Consider the following 26,046-nt stretch of genomic DNA (forward strand, 5'->3'; position numbering starts at 1 on the left):
GGCAAGGATCATCATCAGCCATCAGGCTGGAAGAGCACGTGAGTGTCTAGCCTGTGGGGACAGACAGCGTGTCCCGGTCAGGGCGAGGACACCGGGGGAAATGGTCTGGCCTTTGTCTTTTCCTTCTTCCTTGTCCTGGTTCAAAGCTCTACTCAGTGCAGTGACGATGTGGGGAGTTAAAACACCCGCTCTGGGCAAAGGGGACAATGTGAGCAGAGGGGATGCGAGCAGAGGGGATGCAGCCCGGAGCCCACCCGTGGCTGCCCGGCGCAGCCTCCCCTCACAGGGCCTCTTGCCCCGAGCCCCGTGCATCCTGCCAACATCAGCGAGGGGAGAGGCCGGCAGGGGATGTGCTGCCATGGCTTTGAGGGAAAGGCTGCTCTCCCTGCTCTTTGGAGGGCTCTGGTGTGCTGTGAGAGCGAGCTGCCTGGGGCGAGACCCTTGGGTGGGCGAAGGATGGAGCCGGTTGTGTAGGTTGGGCGCTGCTGGCGCTCCGGCTAGCGGTACAGGGAGCCAAGCAGGCAGCGTGCAGGGCCCTGTCCGTGTGGTGAAAGGAGGCCTAGGAGCTGAGCAGCAGCCAGAAGGGTGGCTTGGGAGCTCCTGCTGGCAACTGGAGTGGAGGTTTGCATGGAAACTGGACACTGTGGGCCATCAGCCTCATCCAGGCTGATGGAGGTGGTGGTGGTGTGGTGGCGGCTTGGTGAGAGCTCTGAAGGGGTGCAGGGAGGTCAAATGGTGACCTGATGCGGTGGGAACCCTGAGCCTGTGCTACACAAACAGCAGCGTGTACGAGAGCAGCTTACATATGGGGAAAGGTGTGGTGGTGGTGTGGTTTTGTTTTTTGTCATCTTTTCCTCCGCTGCCTGTTTTGTTTTCTTTCCCTCTCAGGACTGGCTGGACTGGCTTTGAGCTGATACCATCAATTCAACCTTTATTATTTTGTTCTTTGAAATCTGTCTTCATGGCTGTGATGCCTAAAGAGGTCACAAAAAAAAACAAACACTCATTGCACACAAATACTTTTCAAATGGTATTTACTAATACCACTAACCAGACGTTCACTAAGCAAGCCTGTTCATAAACAACGATATGTTGGGTAATTATTAACTGTAAATCCCTCATTTTTGACTGCTTGTCTATGATGCTTGAAGATTGTTGCTGATAATGGACAGGTTGTTAAAATATTTGCCCATGCTGAAGTGTAGCAACCCCTGTCTGATGGTAGTCCCTTGACTATATTTGAAGGATGTAAGGAATACTCTTCAGAGCTTAGATGGGGTTTCACAGAGACCTTGGAGTGCCTGTTATCAGAGTACGGCTAGGCTGGAACCCAGCTGCTTTTCTCCAGCAGGCTTCAGGGTGCTTTGGCTGTCCTCTGCAGAACTTGTTGGCAAGGAAGTGTAGAAAGCAGGACTTTTTTTCCTTTGAGTTAACCCAACAGAGTACCTTATGGATAGCAGTATTTAAAACTTGGATGTTGACATCCAGTGATACTGTGTGAAAGTGAGAGAAATTTGTAAAGCTGCTGTCCACTAACTGCACTTTTGTATTGCTTGTTTGCCAGTTAAAAAAAGAAAAATAGAGTGCATCGTTTAACTTCTGGCTAGACAGGCAAACACAGACCAGTTGCGTGGAAGTGTTTGCTCTGGCACCCTCCATTGCTTATGAGAGTCTTTGCTTATGACCTGAATTCTGGGAAGGTGTCCAAGCCTTAGGCAGGCTGAAGTGCTTATCTCTTGAGCTTTTTTTTATTATTCTGCGCAACTGGATACACAGACCTACTTAGCAAATGCCCATGCAATCATAGCTCTGTGTCCCGTTTCAAATTCTCTCTTCTTCTGTGCTGCAAAAGATATGCAATTAAAACTAAAGCTCTCCTTTCAAGGAGGTCTTGTTCTTCAGTTTCTGTTTGTTCTTTTGCCTCGAGCCTTGATGGTGTCTTTTTTTTTTTTTCTTCTGTTTCAAGTGTTCTATGATAATTATACGACTTGCTCGTTTTTGAGGTGACCTGTCATCTTATATTGGTCTCTGGGAGGGGAAAATTAATTCACTGAACAAAATAAATTGTTTTCTGTTTTTGTTTGAATACTTCCACAATTTGCAAAGGTTTATGAGGCATGTTTGTTCTTTTGTGTCCACGTTACTGATGTAACAATAGTCTTTTACAATAAGCGGCTAAGAGTGGTGTTTCTGACCATCTGAAATTCTCTTTTTCTAGCAATAACAAAGTCATTTGATGTAACAGATCTGTGGCGTATATGGAGAGTCCTTGGTTAATGCCTGGGGAAGCTGAAAGCTGTTTGTGCATGGAACAAGTACAAGCATGGATGGCAGAAATACAGTTGGTTTTGTGCTGTCTCTGTCTGTGACAGGCAGAGCTTTGACTGTGGTGTGCAGCCGTTTCAAAGTCAGTTGTTGCTTGGGTGAAGAACACAAAAAGTGTCCCAATTTGCTGCTGGTGGTAGGATCTCAAAACAAGGCTGTCCATGTTTAGCTCTGTTTTTTACAAAAGCAAGACTTTTGCAGTCCTTCCCTTCTTTCTCCTAAGCTTAGAACAACTTCATCGTCAGCATCAGGGAATCCATTCGAGAGAAGCTTTATAGCCCTACACAACGGGAAAGAATTTCAGTCCTGACTTGCCCCTTTGTAGCCATCCACGTGAAAGTCTCGTGCAGTTTATGACGAGGTCATGTGTGAGACCATAGGAAACCAGGCTTCAGCAGTTCATTTGCCTGTAAACCGCTTGCTTTTTTTGTTGCCCTTTAGCGGATACTGGAGGACTTTCCAGTATTAAATGGAGCTGATGCTATCCCTGACCTTGGGTCGCTTGAGTCAGAAAACGGTTTTAGAACAGCCTTGCCTTTTTAGAACAAAGGAGGACCTGAAAGTTTTGAAAAGTTCAGTAAATAACCCTGCGTTTCTGTGGCCAGCAGCAGCCCAGGCTGTTCATGGAAGGGACCACAGCAGGAGAACCACCTGAAATTTATGCTCCGGTGGCCCCTGCTTCTGCTTCCTGCTGGTGCTGGATGCCGGCGCGCCCTGTGGGTGCCAGTGGCTTCGCTGCTGCCCCTGAGGCCATGCTGCTTTGGGTTCGCTGCTTGTCTAGGGAAGAGCCAGCATCCCCCAGGTGTTGAGGTACTCTGCAGCACAGTTGTTTGGCACGCTTCTAGCTCTTGCCCCAGACAGTCCAGAGCCTGCCCAGTAGAGAAGGCAGCCTGCTTTTGAACTCAGTCTTGGAAATGCTCGTGGTAAATGAGTCTTGATGTTACGTTTTCCCCCAGGCTTGTGTGTTTGTGCAGTGCAGAGGTTACCCCTCTCCCCCTCTCCCCTGCACTGGGGTGCTGCAGGACCCTGTGCTGGGCTGCTTTGGCCGGGAAGCTCGTGGGTTAGCTGTCCTCAGCAGCACGCTGCTTCTGGCAGGAGTATGAATGCCTGCTTTCCACTGACCGTTCAGATCACAAGGCAAAGATAAAAATGGACTGATACATCTTTAATGAGTTTATAAACCTCAAAGGATCCTGCTTTCTTTTAAAGCAGGCAGCTGGCTCTTGATTCCATGCTTTGGCTTTTCCTTCGTTGCGTACTCCTCCCTGACTCTCTTATGTGATATTGGAGATGATTTCCAATAAGGAGTGGGATTTAGGAATGGTTTTTGGAAGCAAGGTGGTTTGTTTCTATAGAAGTAATTCTCTGGAACAGCTCAGACTGGCAGTCCTCTGTGCTTGGAACAAGCCACGAGTACCTTTTGTGAAAAACCTGCGTGCAGGTCCTTTTCTCTGTGTGTGGCAGAGACCGATGGACTGTTCATCAGACCACTTACCTCCAGGTGAAGCAAACCTTGGAAAAGCCTGTGTTAGGAAGAACAGATCAAATCCATCTTCCTCCTAATCATGCCAGTCTCTTCTAGTCTAAAGCAAAAGGAATGAAATGTCTTGGTCTTTGCAAATGTCTGACCTGAGGAAACTTCATTGTTATTTTCTTTTTCACCCAGCAATTATGTAAGAGTGACGGGACTGAGAACTTTGCGGTTTATAAGCAAATATACAAAATGTTCTTCTGTTTAATGCAGTCTTTTATGTTTTAAAAGGAAAAAAAAAATGATTTTAAAGTTCACGGATAACCTAGAGTTTAGTTGTAAGCAACAGCCACTGTGTCAGAGCAAAGGATGCTATTTTTTTCCTCCTCTTTGCTGCTTTTACCACTTCCATCTTTGGAAAACAGGATTCCTTTCGAGTTCTTTGTTATTGTAAGAGGCTGGTTACATGTCTTAGCTGGATCATGCAAATGACAATGTTTGTTCTTCGCAGCGAGATGTTAGGAAGCAAGTTGAATTCCTACCTTACTTTTAATTGTACTCTGGGGTAGCAGTAAACTGAGAAGCTGTTAGGGAAAGCTGCTGGATTTATAGTATCCGTAAAAATACCTCAAAACAGGAAAGCAGTTTTGAATAAAATAATAGAATATTCAAGTTTGTCATCCAGCTGAATTTCAGTATCTTCTGCATGCCTGCCCTTTATAGCCGTACTTCCTTTCCAAGTGAGGATGTGTTGCTTTATTGTCACATCCAATCAGTTGCATGACTTTGATCCTTTACAGCAATATGTTTCATACTGCAGGGTGGCTTTTAAACACATCATTTATAGGCAAATGCGTGAAGCACTGTAGAAAATTTTAAACTTAAAGTCTGATGAGAAAGATTAATAAAGGCAATACTTGTGAATGCCGAAGCACAATCTGACACTTGCAGTTCTGTAATTTTAAAATACTCCCTGGATAAGCATCTCCCTTGACTTGTTCCCAGTAGCAACTGTTTTTAATGTTAATAGTCAAAGACTGGACATGTAAGATTGCATTTACATTCGTTAAGAGTGCCTTTCTGAGTAAGCATATGAAAGTTTTGGAATGCTTGGGACTTTGTGACTTTGTAACGCCATGAAGGCACGTGGTCATCCATGTCATTTCGAGGAGGGGTTTTCCCATACTACCGTTCTTCACTGTGGGCTCCGAGTCAAAATTCGACTGGTGCTTATTTCATAGAAACGACAGCTGACCCTTGCAGGAGAGCCGGCGATTCGTTGTGTTAGCTGGCTCTGGTTGCAGAGGAGATGGGTCTTCTGACTGCAGGAGCATTATGGACTAGTGTTGGGAAAAGCACACACGCTTGGCTCCACTTCGGTGCAGAGGTAACCTGTGTAGGTTGTCAGCTCTGGGTGAAAAAAAATTAAAGCGTGTGTGTTTGTCCAAGTTGGAAGGTGCATGTTGAATTTCTGAGGCTGTCAGATGTCCTCTTTCAAAACCCACATAACTGTGTTTGAAATCCGGATTCCTTTCTGGAGCTGACCCTTATATTTAAACTTATATATGCCGAGTTTTTGCCTCACTAATTTTCTCAGAGAACATTTAAAAATGTTCTCTAGGTGCAGTATGGACTCTTCTCATACCACACAGTAATGTAAAGGATTCCAACACGAACTAGGGTGTGTTGTCTTTCCAGTTTTGTGCGGAAATGCCTTTAACTTCTTGCTGTTATTGAAGCAACCAACCCAGTATCCATAAACCTTGCTTTAGGATATTTGGCTCACACTGCGTGAGTAGGTCAAGAAGTAAGTGATTGGGTAGAGCAGCGTGAAGCTGCTTAAACGTCTTACATACTGTCTGTGAACCAATTCCTGTGCTGCTTGGACCTTGTTTTGCTAACTTAGTGGGAAGCTGCGCTCATTTTTTCTCTTCCTCCAGATTTAATTTCCAAACAGGTTCATGAGCCGAGGGACTGAATAGATGCGGAGAGCTGGGCGAGAGGTGAGACCTCATGGTTAAAGGGAAGGGGGGTGACATACCTCATTTTTCCTTAAGAGCAGCAAGTTGTGGGGTTGTGTCGCACCGCCTAGGAAAACTTTACACTCTTGTTTGACCAAGTCTGGGTGATCACGCTGTAGTGTTTGCTCCATAAAGCAAATAAGAGCCGTTAAGAGCATGGTGTGATGTGAATCAGGGGCTGTGTTGTCCAGTGTAAAACCGGTTCCTTCAACCCCTCGCTTGGGCCAGTACGGCTTTTGGGGAGGCTGTAAGATCAGGGATCCTCAGGTCTGCAAGCATTCTCTTTCTTTTGAAAAGTTCCAGTGAGAGCGTGTCCTTTCCAGAAGTGACTTGCAGTGCACGCCTCAGTTGACGCCCTAATGCATACCTAACGGATCCATCGAAGCATTTGTCGTCTCACCTAGTCAGACAGAGGAGAACTCTTAGCAAAATTAAGCTAGCAGTTGGTAACATACTGAAAATAACAGGAAATCTATCTTTTTATTTTAAAGCACAACCAAGCACAAATCGAGGTAAAGCTACCACGTTTTCCATGTATTCACATTCACTTTTGCCACTGCAAGTGGCAGCTGATCGGAGAGAAAATGTGTTTCCTTGTTGAAATCTAACCATTCACTGCTCAGTACCCAGGAAATGTGTATTAGCAGGTAATCTACGCTATGCAGAAGTCACTCGTAGGCATGCAGAATTTGTCAGGCAAAGCTAGCTTAAGTATGTTTTGTGAAGTGTGAAGTACACCCTAGTATCAAACTTGCAGCAACTAATGGAGGTTTTGTTTCCTGCACTGTTGCAGGCACACCATGTCGTTAAACATAGCCAGATTTCAAGGATTAACTTTCAAATTCAGAGTTCTTTTAGACTTTGCTGTGCAAATAAATGTTGTTACTGGTTTGTCTTTTATAGAAGGGATTAAAGGATTTTTTTTTCTTCAGTGTAACTGACAGCTCTCTGTGGTCTTGTGCCTTCCGAGGAAGTTCATGACAACTGCAAACACTTGACACCTATGAAAATCAGGCTCCGTATCCTTTAAGTTCAGAAGAGCCTTTTCATATTCTGACCTGTTGAAGGTGATATTAGAATAAAAGGTTATTTGAAAAAAAGCATTTGAGGTCTGTAAGTTTCAAATTTAGCACTCTGTTTAGCTTATTCTTTTTAAAACGCTTCCTAAAACGGCCTAGCTATTGGGACGGGTACTTTTAAACAAAATGGACTTGACAGCAGTGCTTTCTTCTGAACATGTTTCACACGTAGCAATAGAAACAACCTCGCTTTTGACTTGTCCTTTAATAAGAAGTTCCTCAGTGACACCTGATGGCTTCCTCCGAGGCATTTAGCAGGCACAGTATGTGCAGTCTAGAGGTGGTGGCTGCCTCCAGGTATCTGAGGATGTTGGGTGAATTAAAGCACACCTTTGTAGGAAAAGAATCTGCTTTCCATTCTCTTCTTACCATGCAGTTTAAATCGCTCCAGGTTTTTAACTACAGAAGAGTGAAGTGCTTCTTTTTTTCCTTGGCTTTCACCAAGTGGGGAGAGACACAGTCAGCTCTGTCTTTATTAGCTAGCAGCAACCAGCTTTGCTGTTTTTCTGGTACCCTAGGTCACCAAGCTTTACTGCCTCTGGTTTTCTTTTTGCTTGGACTATTTTATGACCGAGAAAGCTCTACAGCTTGACCTGACAGTCTACTGACTTGTTGCAATCAGTTTTATTTTATCTCTGTTTCCTCTTGCGCTCCTTACGCAGTGTGAATAGTATCTTTAAAGAACGGAGGATCGGAGTGCTGGTTTTGCAGGCGGCTGCAGCTTACCTTCTGTGCGCTCCGAGAGTGCCCCACGAAGGGGCAGGAAGACAGCAGCTGCTGGAGGGAGATCAAAGGACGCTGTGCTGAACCAGACGGCAGGGCAAGCTGCAAGCAAAGGCAGAGCCTTCCCTGCGATGGGGCTGGGCTCCGGAGAGCTGCAGCTCAGAGGCGTAGTGCTCCGTTTCTTTGCCTTCTCTCTGTAGCGAGCCCTTACCCAGAGCTGAGGAGAAGTATCTGTGTGACTACTGAGCATTTACAGTGGGACACGACAGAAATGGCTTCCTGACCGCATATTTAAGGCTGTGTTGGTTTGACTGTGCTAGCAGGCAGTTCTGTTTGACGTGGCGGACCGTGTCCATTGCAGTTTCATGAGAGCACTGCAGCGGTGAAGCTCCTTGTTGGGAAGTGCCCATGCCGCAGGAACAGTGGCTCTGCTTGCCTTCAACTCACAGCAGCAGCCTTCACGACTCCTGCCCAGCCCTACTTGGCTGTTTTCGTGCTCCCCACAATGGTTTCTGCTCGCGTGTGTCTCGGGTGCAGCAGCCCTCAGCTTTTTCCACCGGGGCTCCCCCTCGGTGCTGGTGCCCTGACTCAGCCTGGGCTGGGTGCCTGTCTCCAGCTCAGCCCTTTCATCTCCTCCCTGCTTGCTTACTGACTCCCTGTGATCTCCGGCACCTCCCGCAGCCGCTCCTTTCCCTTGGCAGATAACAGCCACTCGGGCGCTCCCCGTGCCGCTCCTGGCTCCCGGGCAGGTACTTGCTGCCCGGGGTACTCCCTGTAGCTGCTTCCTTCCCCCCAAACACCATTGTTTCCATCTCGCTCCCCGTGGGGCAGGTCAGATGATCATCTGCACTTTCTTTCTGACACAAGGTATTTTGGGGACAACCGGCCAATTTACATGCGGGGAGTCTGTCTTTCTGAAGTTCTGCATAGGAGGCCGCTGGTTTTTGCAACCAGGGGAATTGGGGGACCCTTCGTTCACGTACAGCGTTGGTGCAGCCACACTGAAGGTTGAGCACCTGCACTTGGGCTTCCCACCTTCCCTAGATCTACCCCAAGGAGGCGGGCGAAGAGGCGATTGCTCTGTGGGTGGCTGAGAGATGGCCTTCACAGCCCTGCTGGTAAAGCAAAATGTGTTAGGAGAAGCCTCTCCCGTGGGAGGAGGCTGTCAGAGCGCCCCACTCCTTCCTGCTCCAGGAGGAGGAGATGCGTTGAAACTCTGTGTCATTCCACAGGTGCTGTCACTTGGGTGGTGGCTGCGTCTCGCCTTGTGCCAGCGGGATGCCCTGCCTTTCTGACCGGCTGGCAGGTGCCCGGGACTGCGATATCCTCATGCACGGTCCCCTTTTTACTTCGCTGCAGTTCGGGAAAAGTTAATGTTCCATCATCTCCCCGTGCATGCCTCAGCCCAAGGGTTTTCTGTGGGAAAATAGCAAAATCAGGGCAGTGGCAGGACTTGCAAAATGCTGAGAAACGCTTACTGGCTCTGCAAGATACAGGAGGACACGGTTCCTCCATTGTATCTAATTCCCCGGGATGTAGCTGTGTGTTCGTGCTGCTCAAGGCAGAATTCTCTGAATCGTACAAGAGAGGCCAGCGAGAGGAGTAGTAGCATGCCTTGGGGGATTGTATGGTTTAAAATACATCTCTGCTATAAATTGCAACAGATGGCAGTGGGACTCTTTGAGGTGGAATTTTATTCCAATAGGCCTTTCAAACAACTTTTTTTTTTTTTTTCCCCTCCAGCTTCCTCATCAATGCAAGCTTCTGGAAAAAATGTGAAAATGACAAAGGAAGTTTAACTTTTTTTTGTTGGGTTGGTTTGCAGCTTCAAGTGAAAGGTCATAGGAACTTCAGCTCTGTGGTGCCAGATGTAGAGCTTTGCCTCTACCAGTACTGCTCTGTTTTATTACCCAGGCTAGGGAAATGTTGTAAATGGCAAGTGTGCAAGTGGGTTTTTACGGAGCCTCAGCGTATTTTTAGCTTGTGCAATGCATGTTGTAGGATCTGCATTCTCTTCTCTCATTAGTGTTCCTTTCAGTGAGGAAAAGATCTGTATTGCAAGGGGTTTAACTCAGCTGCTTAGCTGCAGGCTATATGTTTGAAGAATTGTCTGAGGATCACCCCACAAGCCAGGTTCTGGTCCTCCCAGTGCCCAGGAGCACAGAAGCTGTCCCGTTAGTTTCCAGCCAGTAATCTTTCATCTGCTCAGGAAGGGCATCCTGTGCTGTTGGGTTCCGGGCAGTATCTCATTACCCCATGAAACTTGAATGCGGTCTTGAACTCTTGACCAGACACCTTATCTGCTTGTGCTTTTCTTTATTATCCTTTTAAGTGGTGGTGTTTTTTGTTTGTTTGTTTTTGAATATCCCGTGCAGCAAGATGGATGGCAGTTCAACCAATTTTTCTTTGAGGTCACTCTTTATTTGGTCTCCCTTCTTGGATAAGGTCATATATGTCATAGGCTTAACCTCCTGCATTTCTCTTTGTTCTGTTCTGTGTGTTCAGACAGAAACGATGCCTTTAATTATTTTTTGCTCTTTATAGAAGGCTGCTAATGCTTGCTGCAGTTGAATGGCAGGTTTTAGGAAAGATGAATTTGTCCTCCTAGAAGGCTGTGAATAGAAGTGGTAATTCTTGCTTTTCATTTTGCCCTGGCCAGATAGATTCATTCTCATGTTCCATAAGCGTGTAGGATTTGCAGATCTCTCCTGACCTGTCAAAATGAGAGCCAGCTGTAATAATTTCATATCTGCCTCTTGGGTTGAAACAAGATCTGGCTTCTGTGAAGGTTGTCATGTTACTTGGAGTGCCAGGCTTTCTTTGAGACAGTCAAGGTCTCGTTGGCCATTTTTTTTGTGTGTGTCTCAAACTAAGACCTCTGAACTGTTACTCTCTAAAATGTCTTCCATAAGCGTGGTGGATTTGCCCAACTTTCCCCAGACAGGGCCTGAGAAAACTTGTGCCGCTGCCTTCCCTGTGGCCCTTCTAACAGAGCTTTGAAACAAGCTGGGGGGCTTTTTAACAATAAAACACAATGACTTCAGATTCAAGACTTGTACCTGAAAGTTGTTGGCGAAACTTGAACGGGAGAGGGGAGAGTGGCCAAGTCTAGCTAAACTTGAGGTATCTCCCATCGTGTCTGCTGGCTGAAGGATGGCATGCTGAAAAACAGAGGAAGGCATCAGCAAGGATAAGGAAGCAATTACTAGATGTTTCATCAGAAATAACTGTGTGAGTAATAACTAAGACGTATATAGTAAAGCAAGAAAACGTTTTCAAGACATTTTGTGAGGCAAAGCTAAATAAACTTCTTTTCCCAAGAGAGGCGCTCTCGAAAGAATTGTTTAAAACAGTTTGGTCTGCTGCAGTCTATTTTAAAAGGGGATGGGGGGGAAAAATCATGATCTCTGTTTGCAGTGTTTCATCTGGTCCTGTGGTTATTTTTTCATTCAAGCCCAAACTCCCACGTCTTTTAGTTTATCATAAATCTTTTGAGAATAAATACTTGTTTAGAGGAATTCCTGGTGAGGTATGAGATATAAATATATATGCCAGGGCTTAGTCATGTACAGTCAAGTATAACTGTTCTCAGTGGCCTTAAGTGTACAGTTTCATCATAGTCTTCATAGTTTTTTTGACAAATCCTAGCTCCATGGCACTCTTACCCTGGATTGGACGTTCTAGGTAATAAAATAATTCTTAGTATAAATGACCACATTAAAGCGTGTGTTTGTTTATTTTTAAAAACACAGGATAACTAAGTCAAGTTGTCACTGGCTTGGAAAAGCCAGAGTTATTCCTCCTCCTTGTCTCTTTGAGTTAGGTTACAGCTCTTAATTACGTTATTGCTTGCCAGCATCCCTCCCACAGACTCCTTCCCTCATCCAGGACGCAGAGTGTGTGGTGCTGATCTTGATGAGTCTTTCCCCTTCTCCTTATTGTGGAAAAGGTGGCATATGGCCATAAATTTCCTGCAAAGCACTCAGAGCTTGCTTTAAAAGAATTAATCATTTCAACGTGGATTTTTTTATTATTACGGTATTTCACAAATGTTTGTGAACATGCCTTCCAATAATAACACATTAACAGTTTCTTCCCATCTGCAAATGCACTGCCACTCATGGTTCTGGCTTTAGGATGTCCATTTGGCGCTAGGGCTGAAGTATGTGATTCCTGGCTGTTCCTCCCCGCTCGGCGCAGATCTGTCTGTTTAGCCCAGCCGCGGTTCAGGACCCGCTGTGCCCGATGCAGCGATACAATTCCCTTTCCGTCTTGGGAGGTGAAGCATAGGGAACGTGTGGGTAGCCATGCGAAGTCACAAAAGCAAGGTCTGCCTAGACCAGCATCACGTCTGGCAATTGCTAACAGCAGATGCCAGGGGAAGAGTAGAAAAATAGGGCACACACACAGACATACACAGTGGTGGTTTGCCAAAATATTTTCCCATCTTGTGGTGATTCGCAGTCTAGCTGATCTTTTGTGAATTATCCACTTGTTTCTGAACCTGTGCAAACTTGTAGCACCCCCAGTGCTCTGTGGCATGGGATTCCACAGGTTAACTGTGTTACACACTAAAAGCAGCCCATCTTTCTGTGTTTTTGCCTGCCTCTTGCTGTCATCACTGGGTAGGATTCAGCTCTGAGCTGGAACACCTACGGGCAGGTGTGTGAGTGCATCTCAGCAGCACTGCTGGCAGAGGAGCTCGGAGAAATGCAGCTCGGCACCAAGTCAACGTGTATGGGGTTGGATTCAGTTGCCTAAAGCAGAGGTATCCTGTGCCATTTTGGGTGCTGTGGGATGGGTATCCTGCCAGGCCTCCGGGTGCCACTTCGCGACTTGCAGGCATCTTGAGTGCAAAAGGCATTTCTGAATTATGGCACGTGGGTGAGAGGTGTCTCCTCCTGCCCACTGCATCAGCTCGAATGAAAGGGAAACATTTGGGGTGTTTTGATACAGATCTGTGTGCTCCCCTTGTTTTGTTCCCTCCTCTGTATAGGGAAAATGTCTTCTGATCTGGTGCTTTCTGACTTAGGTCACAAGTCAGCTCCCCTAAAAGGAGAGAACCTGCCATTAGCAATCATCCGTGAGTATTTTTCTGCTTAAAACTCCATTTCTGGCCAGAGATGGGATCCCTTTCTGCTGAGCAGTATTTATCCGAGAGGTTCCTGCCTCCTTCGCTGGACTGCTTCCAGTTTCTGCAGTAAGGGACCTTGCAGACCGGGCTTTATTCCCAACCTCACAGTCACAGTTGCTTAATGAAGAATTGCCACAAAATACTTAAAATGCCTGTGTTTGCAAGTGCGTGAGGAAAACAGTATTATGTGAAGCGTGAAGAAAAACAATACTGTTTTTCTCAGTACCGTAAATGAATAAGCTTATTCTGAGGTTTTGTTTGGCTGTTAATGAAAACAAGTATAGCAGTGCTGCTCAGAAAGATCTGTGCGTTTACTGATTTATTTAAACAGTAGGAGGTCCTTGAATTAAGCAACGCTTACAAACCACAGCCGTACACATCTCCTTCAGGATACAGTCCTGACTTCTTGTGCCTGTGCTACCTTTCCCCACTGGTTCCCTGTCATCCTTCTGGACTCCGTAGCTCTCCCTTGTTGGTCACAGCTGCTCCAGAGACACTAAACTGAATTTATGTTGCGGACAAAATAGCCTTTTCCTGCAGCTTTTCCCTCCGCTGTGACTGAGCAGTCTTGGCTGAAGTTTTGAGAGGGAGAAAATGTATTAATATGCAGTATTGTGAACCTTGGCTCAGGCATTTAGCACTGATCGAAGTTAAAATCAAGTGAAAAATGTCTGCTACAGTTTTAGTCAATGTGTATTTATGCACTTGGTTTCATTCATAGAGGTAGTGGTTTGTGATTTTTAAATAATCTCAAATCACTGTTACAGCTCACACCCAAGTGTCAAATTTGCATTTGTCCACAGAAAGCATCTTTTGTAGCTTTCCATAGCCCTATTTATAATGAAATGTACCTAAACCCATCACTTAGTGGTCATGTTCAAATTCGTGGTACAGGTGATAGCCTGCTCTTGCTCAGCACTTCACTCTCCAAGCACGTAATTAAAGACTGCTAGATTAAACGCTTCTCCTTGAACCTACGTGTGTGTTCATGGCAAAAATTGAAATGGTCTTCATTCCCGATTTGAGTGCAGGAGTGAAAAACACTGACTTTCCCCATCATCCAGCTGCAGAGAAAGTAAATCAGAGGCCTCTGAAGGGGCCAGGTGTCCCTTAGCAGCATTTTGATGGCTCTTGTTTCTAATAAGCAAGCTGCAGTTTCTAAGTCTGTCTGGGTGGGGGGAGGAGAGTTGTGTTCTGCTGTTTATAAACCTAAATGAGGATGGTTGTGCTCTCTCTTAGCTCCTCTTTCTTATGTTACTTTCTAGTTTTCAATCTTCCTACAGCGGATTTTTTCAGTGCTTTTTGTGCTCCAGAGCTACCAGGATCACGCGGTGATTTAAACTGCTTGGATCAAGACACAGCTAACAGCGAGGTGCTGGACGTGGTCAGACATCACGTTTTGCAAACAGCTGTTGTGGTGGAAGGCAGCCGTAGCCCTTCTGCAGGAGTAGTTTTTCTGAACTGAAGCAGTCAGATCTGGAAGATCTCACAGTGTTAGAAAAGTTGATGCGAAAATCTAGAATCCTATTGCCAGCATTCCTGATAATTCGGTATTTCAAAACATCCTCTTAAGCAGATACGTGGCACTTAATGTAAACCAAAGCGCAAGAATGCTGAGATGATGGTTGCAGAGGTAGTGTTTCTGTGCTATGTGTAACGTTTCGGAAAGGGTTTGCTCAGCCTGCGATGTACAGCTGATTTGCGAAACATTCCCAGGAATCTCCAGTTGTGCTGACATTACTCTCAACCAGCAGGAACTTGCAGAAAGGTTGCAGGGAGGGTAGGAGCACTGGCTGGGAGGAATCCCGATAAGCATTTGATGACCGCAGTCCATGGCCAAGAGGGCTGGTACGGCAGCACCTGTGGGAGGACAGCCTGTGCCCCACCCAGGAGGTTGCAGAGCACATCACCACTTGGAGCCGGCAGCTGGCCGCTTACCTATCACCAATATTATGTATTACTAGCACGTAATAAAATAATCCACTTCTGCGGTGGAAAACAGTCTGTTACCTGTGTTATTGCAAAGTCTGAGCGAACAAAAACGACAGCGGGACTCCTTCCCCAGCAGCACGCCTGCCTGCTCACACGCACAGGAATTCCCCACAAAGCATTTTAAAATCAGATGGGGTGTGGGTGTCCTGCGTGGGCAGGGAAAGCAAAGAGCCACCGTCAGTGGACACCTGGGGTGTCCTGAGCAGGAAAGGAGCGTAGCTCCGTGGCTGGCTCAGTTCTGTTGGAAAAGGTGAGCATCTCTTGTCTAGACTTACCCTTCGTGGCTCCGGGTGCTCTGGGAGGCTGTGGCCCTGGAGCAGGCCCTGCTGGGCACCACCGCTACCACCCACGACACCGTGAGTCCGTGGGAGGGTGGCTGGGAGCAGGTGTGCTTCATTTCGAGTATAATTACGTGCTGTGTAAAGCTGCTTGGGAGTACGAGTCTCCTCGTAGCACCAGCGGTGTCAGGATGGTGCTGGGTTTGATCAACGTCATTCCTTGGGATAGGAGTAAGCTTCACATGGCTTACTAGAAATGTGGCATTTCCCAGTCTGGTGAAGCCTGTAGTATGTTTGGGGCTCTTGTTATTTTTCCAATAATGTAAATTACTAAGACGTACTGCATTGAGAAACTGCATACAGAATGTGGCTTACTGAAGCAAAACCGGGAGGTGTGGTGGCATTGCAAGTTGTACTCCCCACAGCATTATCTTTTCTTAGGATCACTTGCATCCTTTGTAGTTCGCTTGTTTATATTACCTCTGCTCTTTTTCTGAAATGCTGATTTTATAATACTACAGCCAGCTGCGGCTGGCTTCTTCCCACTTCGCTTCATAAAAAACATTTGATTAAAAGCATGTAATAAACTCCCTTTAAAGTCCCACTGTTTCCACACTTTGATGTTGGCATGTTATTTTTTGAAAAAAACAACAAAACACAAACATGTCTTTCCTGTGTGCACACATGTGCTTCTGTGTGTGTCACCTTGGGATGTTTATGGAGCCTGTGTAAGCGACTATACTTAATTACTAACAAATAATCTTAGTAAAGTACGATTGCGTGAAAAATCTACTGATTTTATTAGCACTTACAAATGAATGGTCCTAATAGTCACGGAACAGGTTCTGCCATCTTGAGAGAACTTTCTTAGGCCCAAGGATGCCTTGTAATTTATGTGTAAATGTGACACTTTTTACTACATTACTGTAACTTATAGCATTTGTAATACAGCTCACTGAGATGGAAATCATTGTTTGGATGCTAAATGAGTGCCTTTTTAAAACAAAACCAAAAAATACCAGCCAATGCTACCTGAATACTTGGTATTGTTCTGTTGTCTCCAGCAGGCAGGTCTGCTCCCTGCTCCATATTTTTATAATATGGTATTGCCTGGCCAAGACGCTGGGTAGGAAACGACAATGTGTTCCTTTCCCCACATGCGATTAGGCGTTACGGAAGAGTTTTCACGTGAACCTGTAACCTTTGCTAATTTGGAGAGTTTCTGCAGTCAGGTTACACAAGGGAGCTGCTGGTAGAAACCTGATCAATTTCAGTCTTCTGGCCAAACTGAACGAGTTTGGAACAGAAGAAAAAAAATAAATATATTTCTTAAAATTGTTACAGGTTTGGTTTGGGCATGTAAGGCTGAGGTCCCTCACACGTGGCAAGCCTGCAGTTGGAGGGGCCTTGTTACCGGGACTGCGTTACACGTTCCCAGTAGAAGAATCAGTATGAACCAACTGGTCTGTTCACAGGCCCAACGCTTCTGTCTTTGTCAGGAGTTACAGATATATTCTCGTTTTTTTTCCAACTTTAAAGAGATTCCCCTTGACTATTTGTTTTTGATGTACACGTGTATTTATAAAGTAATGCCTTTAAGAAAGGCATTCTTTGATTACTTAACAAAGATTTTTAGGTTAGGACAATATTTTCTGTTAGAGTACAGGAAATGTTAATGGCAATATTTCGGGGACTTTTAATAAAAATCCGTTTGTGGTTTTGCTTTGTAGAATTTGTTGTTTATCTAAATGATCTTTGATTCTACTGTTCTCAGCTTATCCTGTGCCTGCCTGTGAGGTGGTGACCTGTGCTTTTCAGTGTGCCCTGCCTTCTGAGGGTGTTTGCTGGGGGTTGTGGTGGGTCCTGACTCTCCCTGTGCTCTTTAACAAGTATGGTTTTTTTAATGGGAAAAAAAATAGTAGACTCTCTTCTCCCTCCACCTGAAATGGGTATCAGTGCTAACAGATCTCACGTCTTCATGAGCTTCGTAATTACATTTCCTGAAACAGAAGTTGAGGCTAAGGAAAGGTGGAGTAACAGCAGCGTTTCCTTGTGCCTGTAACATCCTGCCCATAAAAGCAGGGAAATAGCTGTTTGGAAAGAAAAAAGAGAGCAACTTCTGAACTTTGTTGTAAAATCAACACATTCTCCCATTTGCTGCTTAAGAACAAAGCCTGTAAGTTTTTTCCCCTTCTCTGGTTTCCTGGTGGCCATTCTCCAGCATGGCAAAATAACTTGCGTTTGGAGTCGGGCCATGCAGTCAGGTTGTAAGCCAGCAAGCCCTTTTCTCCAGGGCAGGCTTAGTGCGGTTCTCCTGACCTTTCCTCAGAAGAACAGTTTTGTTTATCCAGCTTTCCAGTGGGATACTCATTAACCATGTTTTAAGGTCTTCTGTTCACACCTCCTGTGAAAGCCTACTCATAGTGACCTCCTACTCCTTACTTCTTCTTGCCCTGTGATTCTCTTCGCTGCAGACCTGAGTGGTGGTTGATTGCACAAACTGTAACCTTTTTGTTACCTTGCTACAAGAACCAAGACACAAAAACACTTTCCCATGCTAATTCTTTTGTTTTAGATTGTCCCAGAGTGGATTTCTAAAAGTTGAGGCATCTGGGTTCATTTGTGAGAAATAAATGCGTGTGTATTGTGGAGAAACAAGTTCATACTGAAACTAGGCAGTCGGCTACTATTCAGCAAGTGTATTTTTGCAAAAAGGGCTGAGTCAGATAAGGTTGTGGCAGATTTCCATTTTTGTAATGGTACTAGTGTTTTTTGTCTTTCTCCTTCGAGAACGTACGAGTTGTGAAGAAACTTGTCCTTTTTTCAGCCCCACTCTGCTCACAACTGAAGTGTTGGGTAGCCTGTTGAGATGTGCATCTGAGGTCCAGATACCTCCTGCCTTTACCTACTTCTCAGCGGAGCCCTGTGACTGCATTCATCATCTGCAAGATGAAAATAACTTAAACCAGGGAGCTGCAGCAGTGTAAAAGACTGCCTCGAGCCCTTTCTTTCTTTCTTCCTTTTCTTTTCCTTCTTGCTGGAACTGCAGTTGAACCTGAGCTCTGAAGCTTCAGTGAGTTCAAGCTGGAACTTGAGTCAAATCGAACCCAGGTGGGGAAAAGAACAACAAAAAAATCTTTTTGCTGCAGCCTTTAGATAGATAGATCATTGACTAAAGGGGTTTGGGTGTTTTTATTTTTGCTTCCATCCAGCATTTGACATCTTTAGGCTGGAGATGTTAAGGAAAGGTGTAAAATCCTATCATTAAGGTTAATGTAAGTTGCAACGTAGCAGTACATGGTGGTGGTGTTGAGATGGTTGCCCGCTTTACCCTCCACCCCCCCCTTTTTTTTTTTTGTAATACCAAATCGAATTTTTGCCAGATCATACCTGGCAGCAGTAGGTGAAGCTAACGGTTGTGCTGTGCTTCTTCAGAAATGTCTTTTGGCTACTATCCTATTTGTAATAAAACATGAGGCTGTACAGAAGGGTGCAGTCACTACACAATTAGTTGTTAATGAAGTACGCCAGGGGATCTAAATTTTCTGGAGTGTAAAGGGAGAAAAATCCTTCATACAGGCTAGTCTGCAGGGGTGTCTCCTTTTGTTTGCTTTTTGTGAAATACCTCATTTGGATGCCTCTTTGAAGAGACTGGTAGCTTCTTTGAAGAGACTCCTTTTTAATATTTCTGTGAAAGTTGTGTAGACAGTTAATCACACAAGGTACAGTGAGAAAGCTAGTATTGGAGTAAAGATATTTCCCATGTGCTATTTCATGAAAATCTCTCTTTTTCTGTTTAAAAAAAAAAAAGAGAAAAAGAGCTGCAGTCACTGAAAACTTCATCAGGCGTGGTGTTAGTTTTTGTCTCTTACCATCTGATGTGTGGGTATAAAGCACCGGTTACGTAGGTTGACTGTAAATGCATATGAAAGCCTTGTCATAATCATATTCAACATACTAAGAAGATGCTTAAGCTTTTTAGTGGCCTAGAGGATGTATGCTGTTAAAGACAACAGTGATTGCTTGCAAGTTTTTTTCCCCCTAGATTATTGTGGGATTTTGAGGCCTTCAGAATGTGGACTTCAGTTGTACTTGCTCAGTTTCGTGGGGTTTCTTAAGAAGCACATGTGGTCGGGGAGGGCTTTTTCTGTTCAGAAAAGCTTCCAATGTGAGGTCAGCAGCAGATGAGCCAAGAGAGACCCAGTAGCTTCCTCATTTTTTTTAGGAAGCTGTACGTTCCTCAGTGAGGAACTCACCCTCATGGTCAGCATTTGCTTGAGAAGACCACGGGTCTGTTTGAACAGCACTGTTTTCATTGCAGTGGCCTTGGTCAGGGAAAGCTGTCCGTCAGGGTTGTGCTGTATCAGAAGAGGCAATGTATTGCATCATGCTTCCTAGGTCAGAGTGACTACTGTGCCCTTTTTAAGAGCTTGTGTTATTTTTCTTTCAAGTAGGAGAAATCCAAACAGAAATGATGGGCTTGTTGGGAACATGACCATGTGCAGACTCTCCATTTCTAACCCAAGCCCTGAAGCTGGGCCTAGGTAGGAAGCCATGACTCTTTCTTGACACAGGCAGGCTTTGTCATATGGCTTAAAAAATAATTTGATGACCCAGTCTGTGAACTACCCAGCCAAACCTGGGAGGGGATCGCTGCTCTGAAGGTAAAATGGCTCAAAAGCCTGGCCCAGCACCCTGCACCTGCTCAGAGGAGGCTGACGGCCCAGCGGGCCTCAGACTGGAGAGTGGGCATGGGGAGAAGATGGCAGATCTCCGTCAGGCTGGCTGTTCCCCCACAGTACTTCCCTAGGAGCCGCTGGTTGTTTTCCAGTGCCAGTTTTGATGTACAACGTCGATAGCTGCATTTGAAAACCGGGGGGGCGTTGCTGCAAGCAGCCTCTTCCTGCCTCCTGTTAGATGGGTCCTGCTGGATTTCCTTTCAGGTTCATGTGTAGATGCTGTGGGGCAATGACCCAGGGTCCTAATGTTACCTCATTGTCTGATTGCTAGCTGGATGAATAGCTCAGCTTTCAGACGATGCTTAACCTTCTTTTCAAGATACACTAATTAGACTTCTACACAGTGTCTTGTATAAGCTTGTTTCCTAACTGCCTGCTGAAAGCTAGATTTTGTTGTACAGGTCTCAGAGAGGCTGGCAATCCATTTTACTTCATTAAACTCCTTATCTGCTTAAATAGTCAGCAATCAACTCGCACGTTTTCTGTAGAGAAGACCCGAAGGAAGGAGGTTATTTGATGTTTCCTGCATCTAATTTTAGTAGATGTAATTTGCAGAATTGAAGCAGCTGTGAAATGTTACTTAACTCATGTAATGTATTGCTTTTAAAATGTGTCATAATATGAGAAAAAGAGTGCAAATCTGCATAAAACCTGCTGTGTCTTTGTGGATAGACTAATGCCAGCTGTTGAAGACTATTCTTCATATGGTTGGTTTTCACTCTAAACAAATGACCGCCTTTTAAAAGCTGGGTTGCGTGCCAGTAGTTAAAGTACAGCCATATAGGGTATGGCAGGCTTTGTAACTAGGGGTTTTCAGAGGTGAGGTCATGATAAACTTAAATGAAACTTCAGTAATGTTAAAGTCACCAACAAATAGATTTCTTTTGCTGTCCTTCCTTTCACAATGCCTGAACGTTAACCGTGTTTATATTGCCCCTGTTTAAAGGAAAATAATTTGTTAAAATGAATAAAAGGAAGTTAGTTAAAGTTTGTGTTTTCTTTCTCCGCTGATTAAAAGCGTTCACCATATAAACATATGAATGTTTACATCAGGGAGGTCAGGCAGGAAAGAAAATGCTTCGCTTTGCCCTTTCATTAGCATGCCAAACCACATGGTGTGCTGGTACTTGGGGGGAAAAACTGGAAGTAGTCAGAAAGTAACAAGCATTTATTGACTGGAATGCCTGTACCCTGTAAAATTACGCCAAAACTGTGGTAGTTGCTGGTGGCTCTCTTTGAACATGGTGAAGGTGCCCTGGCAGAGGCACCAAGGTGCATCACAGGTATCTTAGTTAAGGATTTCTGGCAGATCTATAGTGTTCAGGTTATTAAATAAAGATCACCTGTGCTTTGGTGCACCTGTCGTGAGTCCTGCATGCAGCTCTGCTCACCACATCTCAGGAGAGGCACGCTGGAGCTAGCTGCCCTGCTTAAATGACCGAGAGACTGGAGCAGCTGTATCAGGAGAGAAGACTAAGGAGTCTGGGGCGCTGCATTTTGGAGAGAGGGAAAAAAGTGTATGATTTCAGTTTACAAAATCACAAAAAATGATATATAAACTGATGTGAAACTTGGGTTCACCATGTCCTATAGTATTAGGATTAAGGGATGCCCAGTATTCATAACAGAAGTTTCCTTTTTTCTCAACAGAAGATCGGTTTAAAGCAGATGACAGTCCTTCACACTGCAGTTGTGAATTTCTGGAAGTGGTTGCCACAGGAGGTGCAGGGACAGGCAGCATCGGCAGGTTCACAGATGGTTTGTGAGCTTGCATAGGCAGCAGGTCCATAAATGGAGACTAAAAGCACTCGGAAGGGAGGTACCCTCTGCATTCCTGCTGCAGCAGTTGTGGATGCCAGCAGAGAGGCTGCAGGAAAGGCTCACGTGCTCTCTCGAAATAGCCTTCATTTCTGCTGCCATCGCAGGCGGAATACCAGGCTGAATGGACCCTACACCTGACCCAGGCGGGCATTTCTGCTGTTGCTGCCTCAGGAAGACATGGTGCAGGTTGTTCTTACTTGCTCTGTTAGGATAAATTATTTAAGACTTGAGTCAGCAAAGCCTGTGCCGAAAAACAAAAGTGTTTTGGACTGCTTCCCTGCCCGGTGTGCCACTGAATGGAGGGTGGGAACTGGGTCACACTGTGTGCGGAAAGAAAAAGGTACTGAACAGGATACAGAGGTTATTCTGCCTACATCATCCATCCTGTCAGAAAATGCCCCATTCCCTGACCCAGAGAACAGTGTCAGCCTGTTCAGGAGGACACAAACGTTTCAAGGTGCAGCTGCGTGAGAAGGTGCTGAGCTTAGAGCTCTGTTTGCTTTTTTTTTTTTTTTTTTTTTTTTTTAGTTTGGGGTGGGGTATTTTGTTTTAATTTGGCTGTTTCCTCCATGCTTTTCTGGATGTTGGTGTGTCTGACAATTTGTGGATGGAGATGACCAGTATCCACCTTGATTCTCAGGCTTTCTAATGAAGGGTGCGTCTTCTGAGTGTGGATAGAAGGAGAAATTGCTGTTGCTGGCAAACCTGCTTTGCTCTCAGGAGAGTTGAGATGGGGAAAAAACACAATGTTTGTTTCTAAACCATGTAATTGCAAGGTTTATTTTCTGTGGAAGTGCTGGCAGATTGTAGGAAAAGGAGCATTTTTTTCTTGTGAAAGAAGCTATTGAGATAAAAGTAATTTCAGTGTTTTCTTCCCTGTATTCTCTACTAGGCTTCTGTTGTATGATGTATGTTAGTTAAATCATTTCTTAAATGCAAACAGGATGTAAATACTATGCATTAGCTTCATTTTTTTATTACTAAAGGAGATGTAAATATACTTTTTAATGTAGATTTGGCTGCATTTCTCATTTGACAAAAAGCTTTACTGCTTTAACTCAGAAATGATTCCTAGCCATGTTTTACAGCAAGATCAGCGCATCTTCATTCATTTGGCTGAATCATGGTTCGCTGTATGTATGGGATTAATATGATGTGTGAGGACAGGGGATAGGGACTGCTATTGCTTAAAAGTTGGCTTGAGCTGCCGCAGGTGTTCAGTTGTTTAGATTTGTTACAAAACTATTGTAATGTTCCCAGGATAGGTTTACCTTTTGTTCATTCTATTTTCCTTTGTCTATCAGGCCAAAAAGTTAAGAGGAACTTGATTTCCCATTCCTTAAAGGTACTAAATTCCTAGAAATTCTGTGGAAATAGGTGAGATAGAGGAGAGGCAGCTTCTTGTATCACCCTATAAATAGAAGTCCATAGCAGCAGTTTGGGGAAGCTGTGCATCTGTCTCAAGTCAAGGATCCTGAGGAAAAAGGCTTCAGGGCTTGGGGTATTTTTTTGTTTGTAGAACTGTATCGTAGCCTAATTCCATAGCAGCTTGCTAGCTGCTGAGGTTAGAGCTTTCTCTAGGCTTTGGCAGTAACCGTGGGACTTGGACTTTATGAAAGTCCCAGATGTGATGTGATTCCTTCCTGGGACCACGACTTGACTTGCAGTTCATTTTAATTGTAGTCTGTGCACTTTTAGTTGTGCTCCTTGAGGATTCGTGATGAACTGGTCTCTGTAGGCTTTGTGCTGGGCATAAGTGTAAGAAAGAGAGTGATTCTTCTCCAAACTTCTGTCATGCAATAAATGAGATGTGGGGGGGTGTGGAGGGGATAAAGAAAAAAAAACATTTTCTGCCATTTTTGTGGAGAGGAAGCTCAACTGTGAAGAGGCATTGCCTCATGAGTTTTAATGAAAGACCAGCTACTTCCCTTGGGAAAACAAGAGCACTTGCCTCATTTCCTTCTTGCTGGCAGCTGTTGCTTAGGAATTTCATTCGCGAATGAACTGCTGCTTTGGTGACCTGAGAAATGGTTTTAATACGAGTGGCCATCGGTGGTGTGCGCTGTAAGCACTGGGACGTACAGCGTGATTTTCCCAGGAAGTTAACAGCCTGGACTGGAAGTAGTGTTTTGGACCCAAAGACGCAATCCGTACGGATTCTGATGTATTCAGCTGTCTTCTTGAGATCAGATTTTTATCTTTCACATCTGTGCTGGGCTGAGGAAATACCTGGTAGCATGACAAGCAGGGAATGGAAGGAGACCAGGAGCTCTGATGAGGAAAACACACTTAATTGGGCTGGGAGGAGGAAGCGCTGACGACATGGCAGCCATTGCTGAGAATATCATCTGGCTAAGTGATGGAGGAGCTGCACCTACCTCAGGTTTGGTTTTTGATTTTGACCAGAATGACACGGAAATGTTTGTGCATTGGTTTGTATGGAAAATCCTTTTTTTTTTTTTTTTTTCCACACATGAACTGCTCTGCTGATTGCGCTTCTGCAGTGATTGATACGCACACGGATCTGTGGCTAGGAAACTCATCGCCAGGCCTAACTTTTGCAGAAAGGCAGTTTTGCAGTTCCCAACGTTCAGATTTTGCTAGGTGTGCGGGCTGGGTGTTTCACAGGGGGCTGGGATGCTCCGGGAGCCATATCGGGGCTGGCAGAGCGTGCCTGCGGGGCATGGGGCTGTGGAGGAAATGGCGGCTGTGTCCTGGGCTGGGTGAGCCGCCAGGCGACACGGACTGGTTTCGGCTCTCGTCAGGCCAGGCAGAACCCATCACAAGACGAGGCCGTACGTACTTAGCTGTAACATCTAAATCTCACCTCTGAAATGCCTTCTTTCCCTTGAGCTTCGTTTGAAATGCTTGAGGTCGGAGGAATTGCTTTCGCAGCAGTCCCACGCAGAGCGGGTGTGACTTGAGCCGCTCGGCGGCCATTTCGGGACAGCGTGACGTGAGCGTATTGCAAAGCCTGGTGGAGATGTGTTTATTACTGCTGCTGCTCTGCTGTTGTTGGGTGCCTCAAGGTCTTCTGCAGGTGGCAGGTTTATCTGCTGCGATAGCGAGGTGGAATTTGATCTGCTGAACCTATGCAGAGATATCAGAGGAGGTTTCCCTGTGGTGCGTCTTGTTACGATGTGACACGTAAGTGAGGAAATAAGAGAGTCCTTGAGTTTGCCAAGTCCTTCCCCACCCACCTATAGGCATACTGGTCAAGGATTTGTTTGTTTTAACTCAAGACATGGCTAGACAGCTGTGTGGCAACAGCTAAGTGTCACAGAGCCACTGAGAGCGATTCAGCTCTGGGAAAAACTGCATACCATCTCACCAAGAAGCTTTACTTGCGTGTTGGTTAAGTGTAGTTAGGAAAAATTAAAATACACGGGTGCCTCAGGTCTGTGTGTGGTATTGGATGATAAGCACTGTGCACAGCTGACCCAGCGAATCATAGCGGTCCAAGGCTTTGTGTCCGTGATGGGCTCGGTGAGGTATGCTTCTGCGGGCTTTCTCCTGACGGCAGCCATGTGGGGCTTACTGTCGCCCAGTCCGTGTGACAGCGGAGTGATTCTTCGTGCGTCTGGCAGGCGAGGAGGTCTCTTTGCTTGGTTGAAGCACATTCCCCCCTGCATGCACAGCCGGAGCACCAGAGCTTTTGTTTGGGAGTGGGAGCCTATCTCAAGGCTCATTCATGAAGACCTCGGGCTTAGGTTTCCCGTTGCAATTAAAGGCGTTTCCTTTTCTGTGACTGATGTCCTCACTGCTCGCACTCTCTGGCCTTGATCAAGGATGGCGGATCGGGGTGAAAATGATTACTAAAGTAAACAGGGTCTCTGTCTCTTGAGTGTAATGGTTTTTCTTGAAAGGATTCAAGTCTATTCTTTAAGGTTTAAATCCTCAGTAGTCTTTTTTTGTATTCAGTCCATAGTTTTGCGTAATGTACATGCTGTTAAGATTAGTTGAGGCACAGACTCTGGTGGCTCAGAAAATGAGTTATAGCGAAGTTTGTTGCCAGTGTACTACAGAGTGAAGTTCTTTCGGCTTTTGCGTAAACAGGGCTCTATGTTTTCTGTCTGCTGCATTAAACTTTGCCAAAATCGCCTGGCCTCAATGGAAGGAGCCAGGAGTTGCAGTGGCATGTTCAAGCAGGGAATGGTATGCAGCTCCGTGAGGGAATGATGCATCCCCCAGTGTCGCCAGGCTCTGCGCAGCCCTCTAGGGAGCCACCCCTGGGATCACCTCTTTCTCTCCCTGTGTTCCCATCTATTTGTTTTTATTTTTTTTTTCCTTCATCTCTCTTTTACTTTTGCAACGTAGACAGGTTGTTTACTTGCTGTGAGCCCTGGGAACTTCTCCTGTTGCCATTAAAGGCAATACCTTCTTTTGTCATCTCCAGTTACAAGACCTTGCTGCCAGATTCAGCCTCTTAAGGTGCCCAGAAATTAATGTGATGATGTTACTGA

The 26,046-nt window shown here is 45.3% G+C and overlaps 1 protein-coding gene across 4 annotated transcripts in view; it reads left to right on the top strand.

Moving 5' to 3' along the window:
* RASSF3 (Ras association domain family member 3) overlaps positions 1-26,046 on the top strand; it is an 89,969-nt gene that overhangs the window by 55,585 nt on the left and 8,338 nt on the right. The window contains exon 1 of one of the 4 annotated variants that reach the window (XM_066992561.1): positions 21,746-21,769. The exons of the other annotated variants lie outside the window; for them this stretch is intronic. Coding sequence (XP_066848662.1) covers positions 21,761-21,769 — 9 coding nt within the window. The 5' untranslated portion in view covers positions 21,746-21,760. Of the gene's footprint in view, positions 1-21,745; positions 21,770-26,046 lie in introns of those variants that run through there. 4 annotated transcript variants of the gene reach the window in all.

The sequence above is a fragment of the Anser cygnoides genome, chromosome 1 (genome assembly GCF_040182565.1).
Source record: "Anser cygnoides isolate HZ-2024a breed goose chromosome 1, Taihu_goose_T2T_genome, whole genome shotgun sequence".
Lineage (NCBI taxonomy): Eukaryota > Metazoa > Chordata > Aves > Anseriformes > Anatidae > Anser > Anser cygnoides.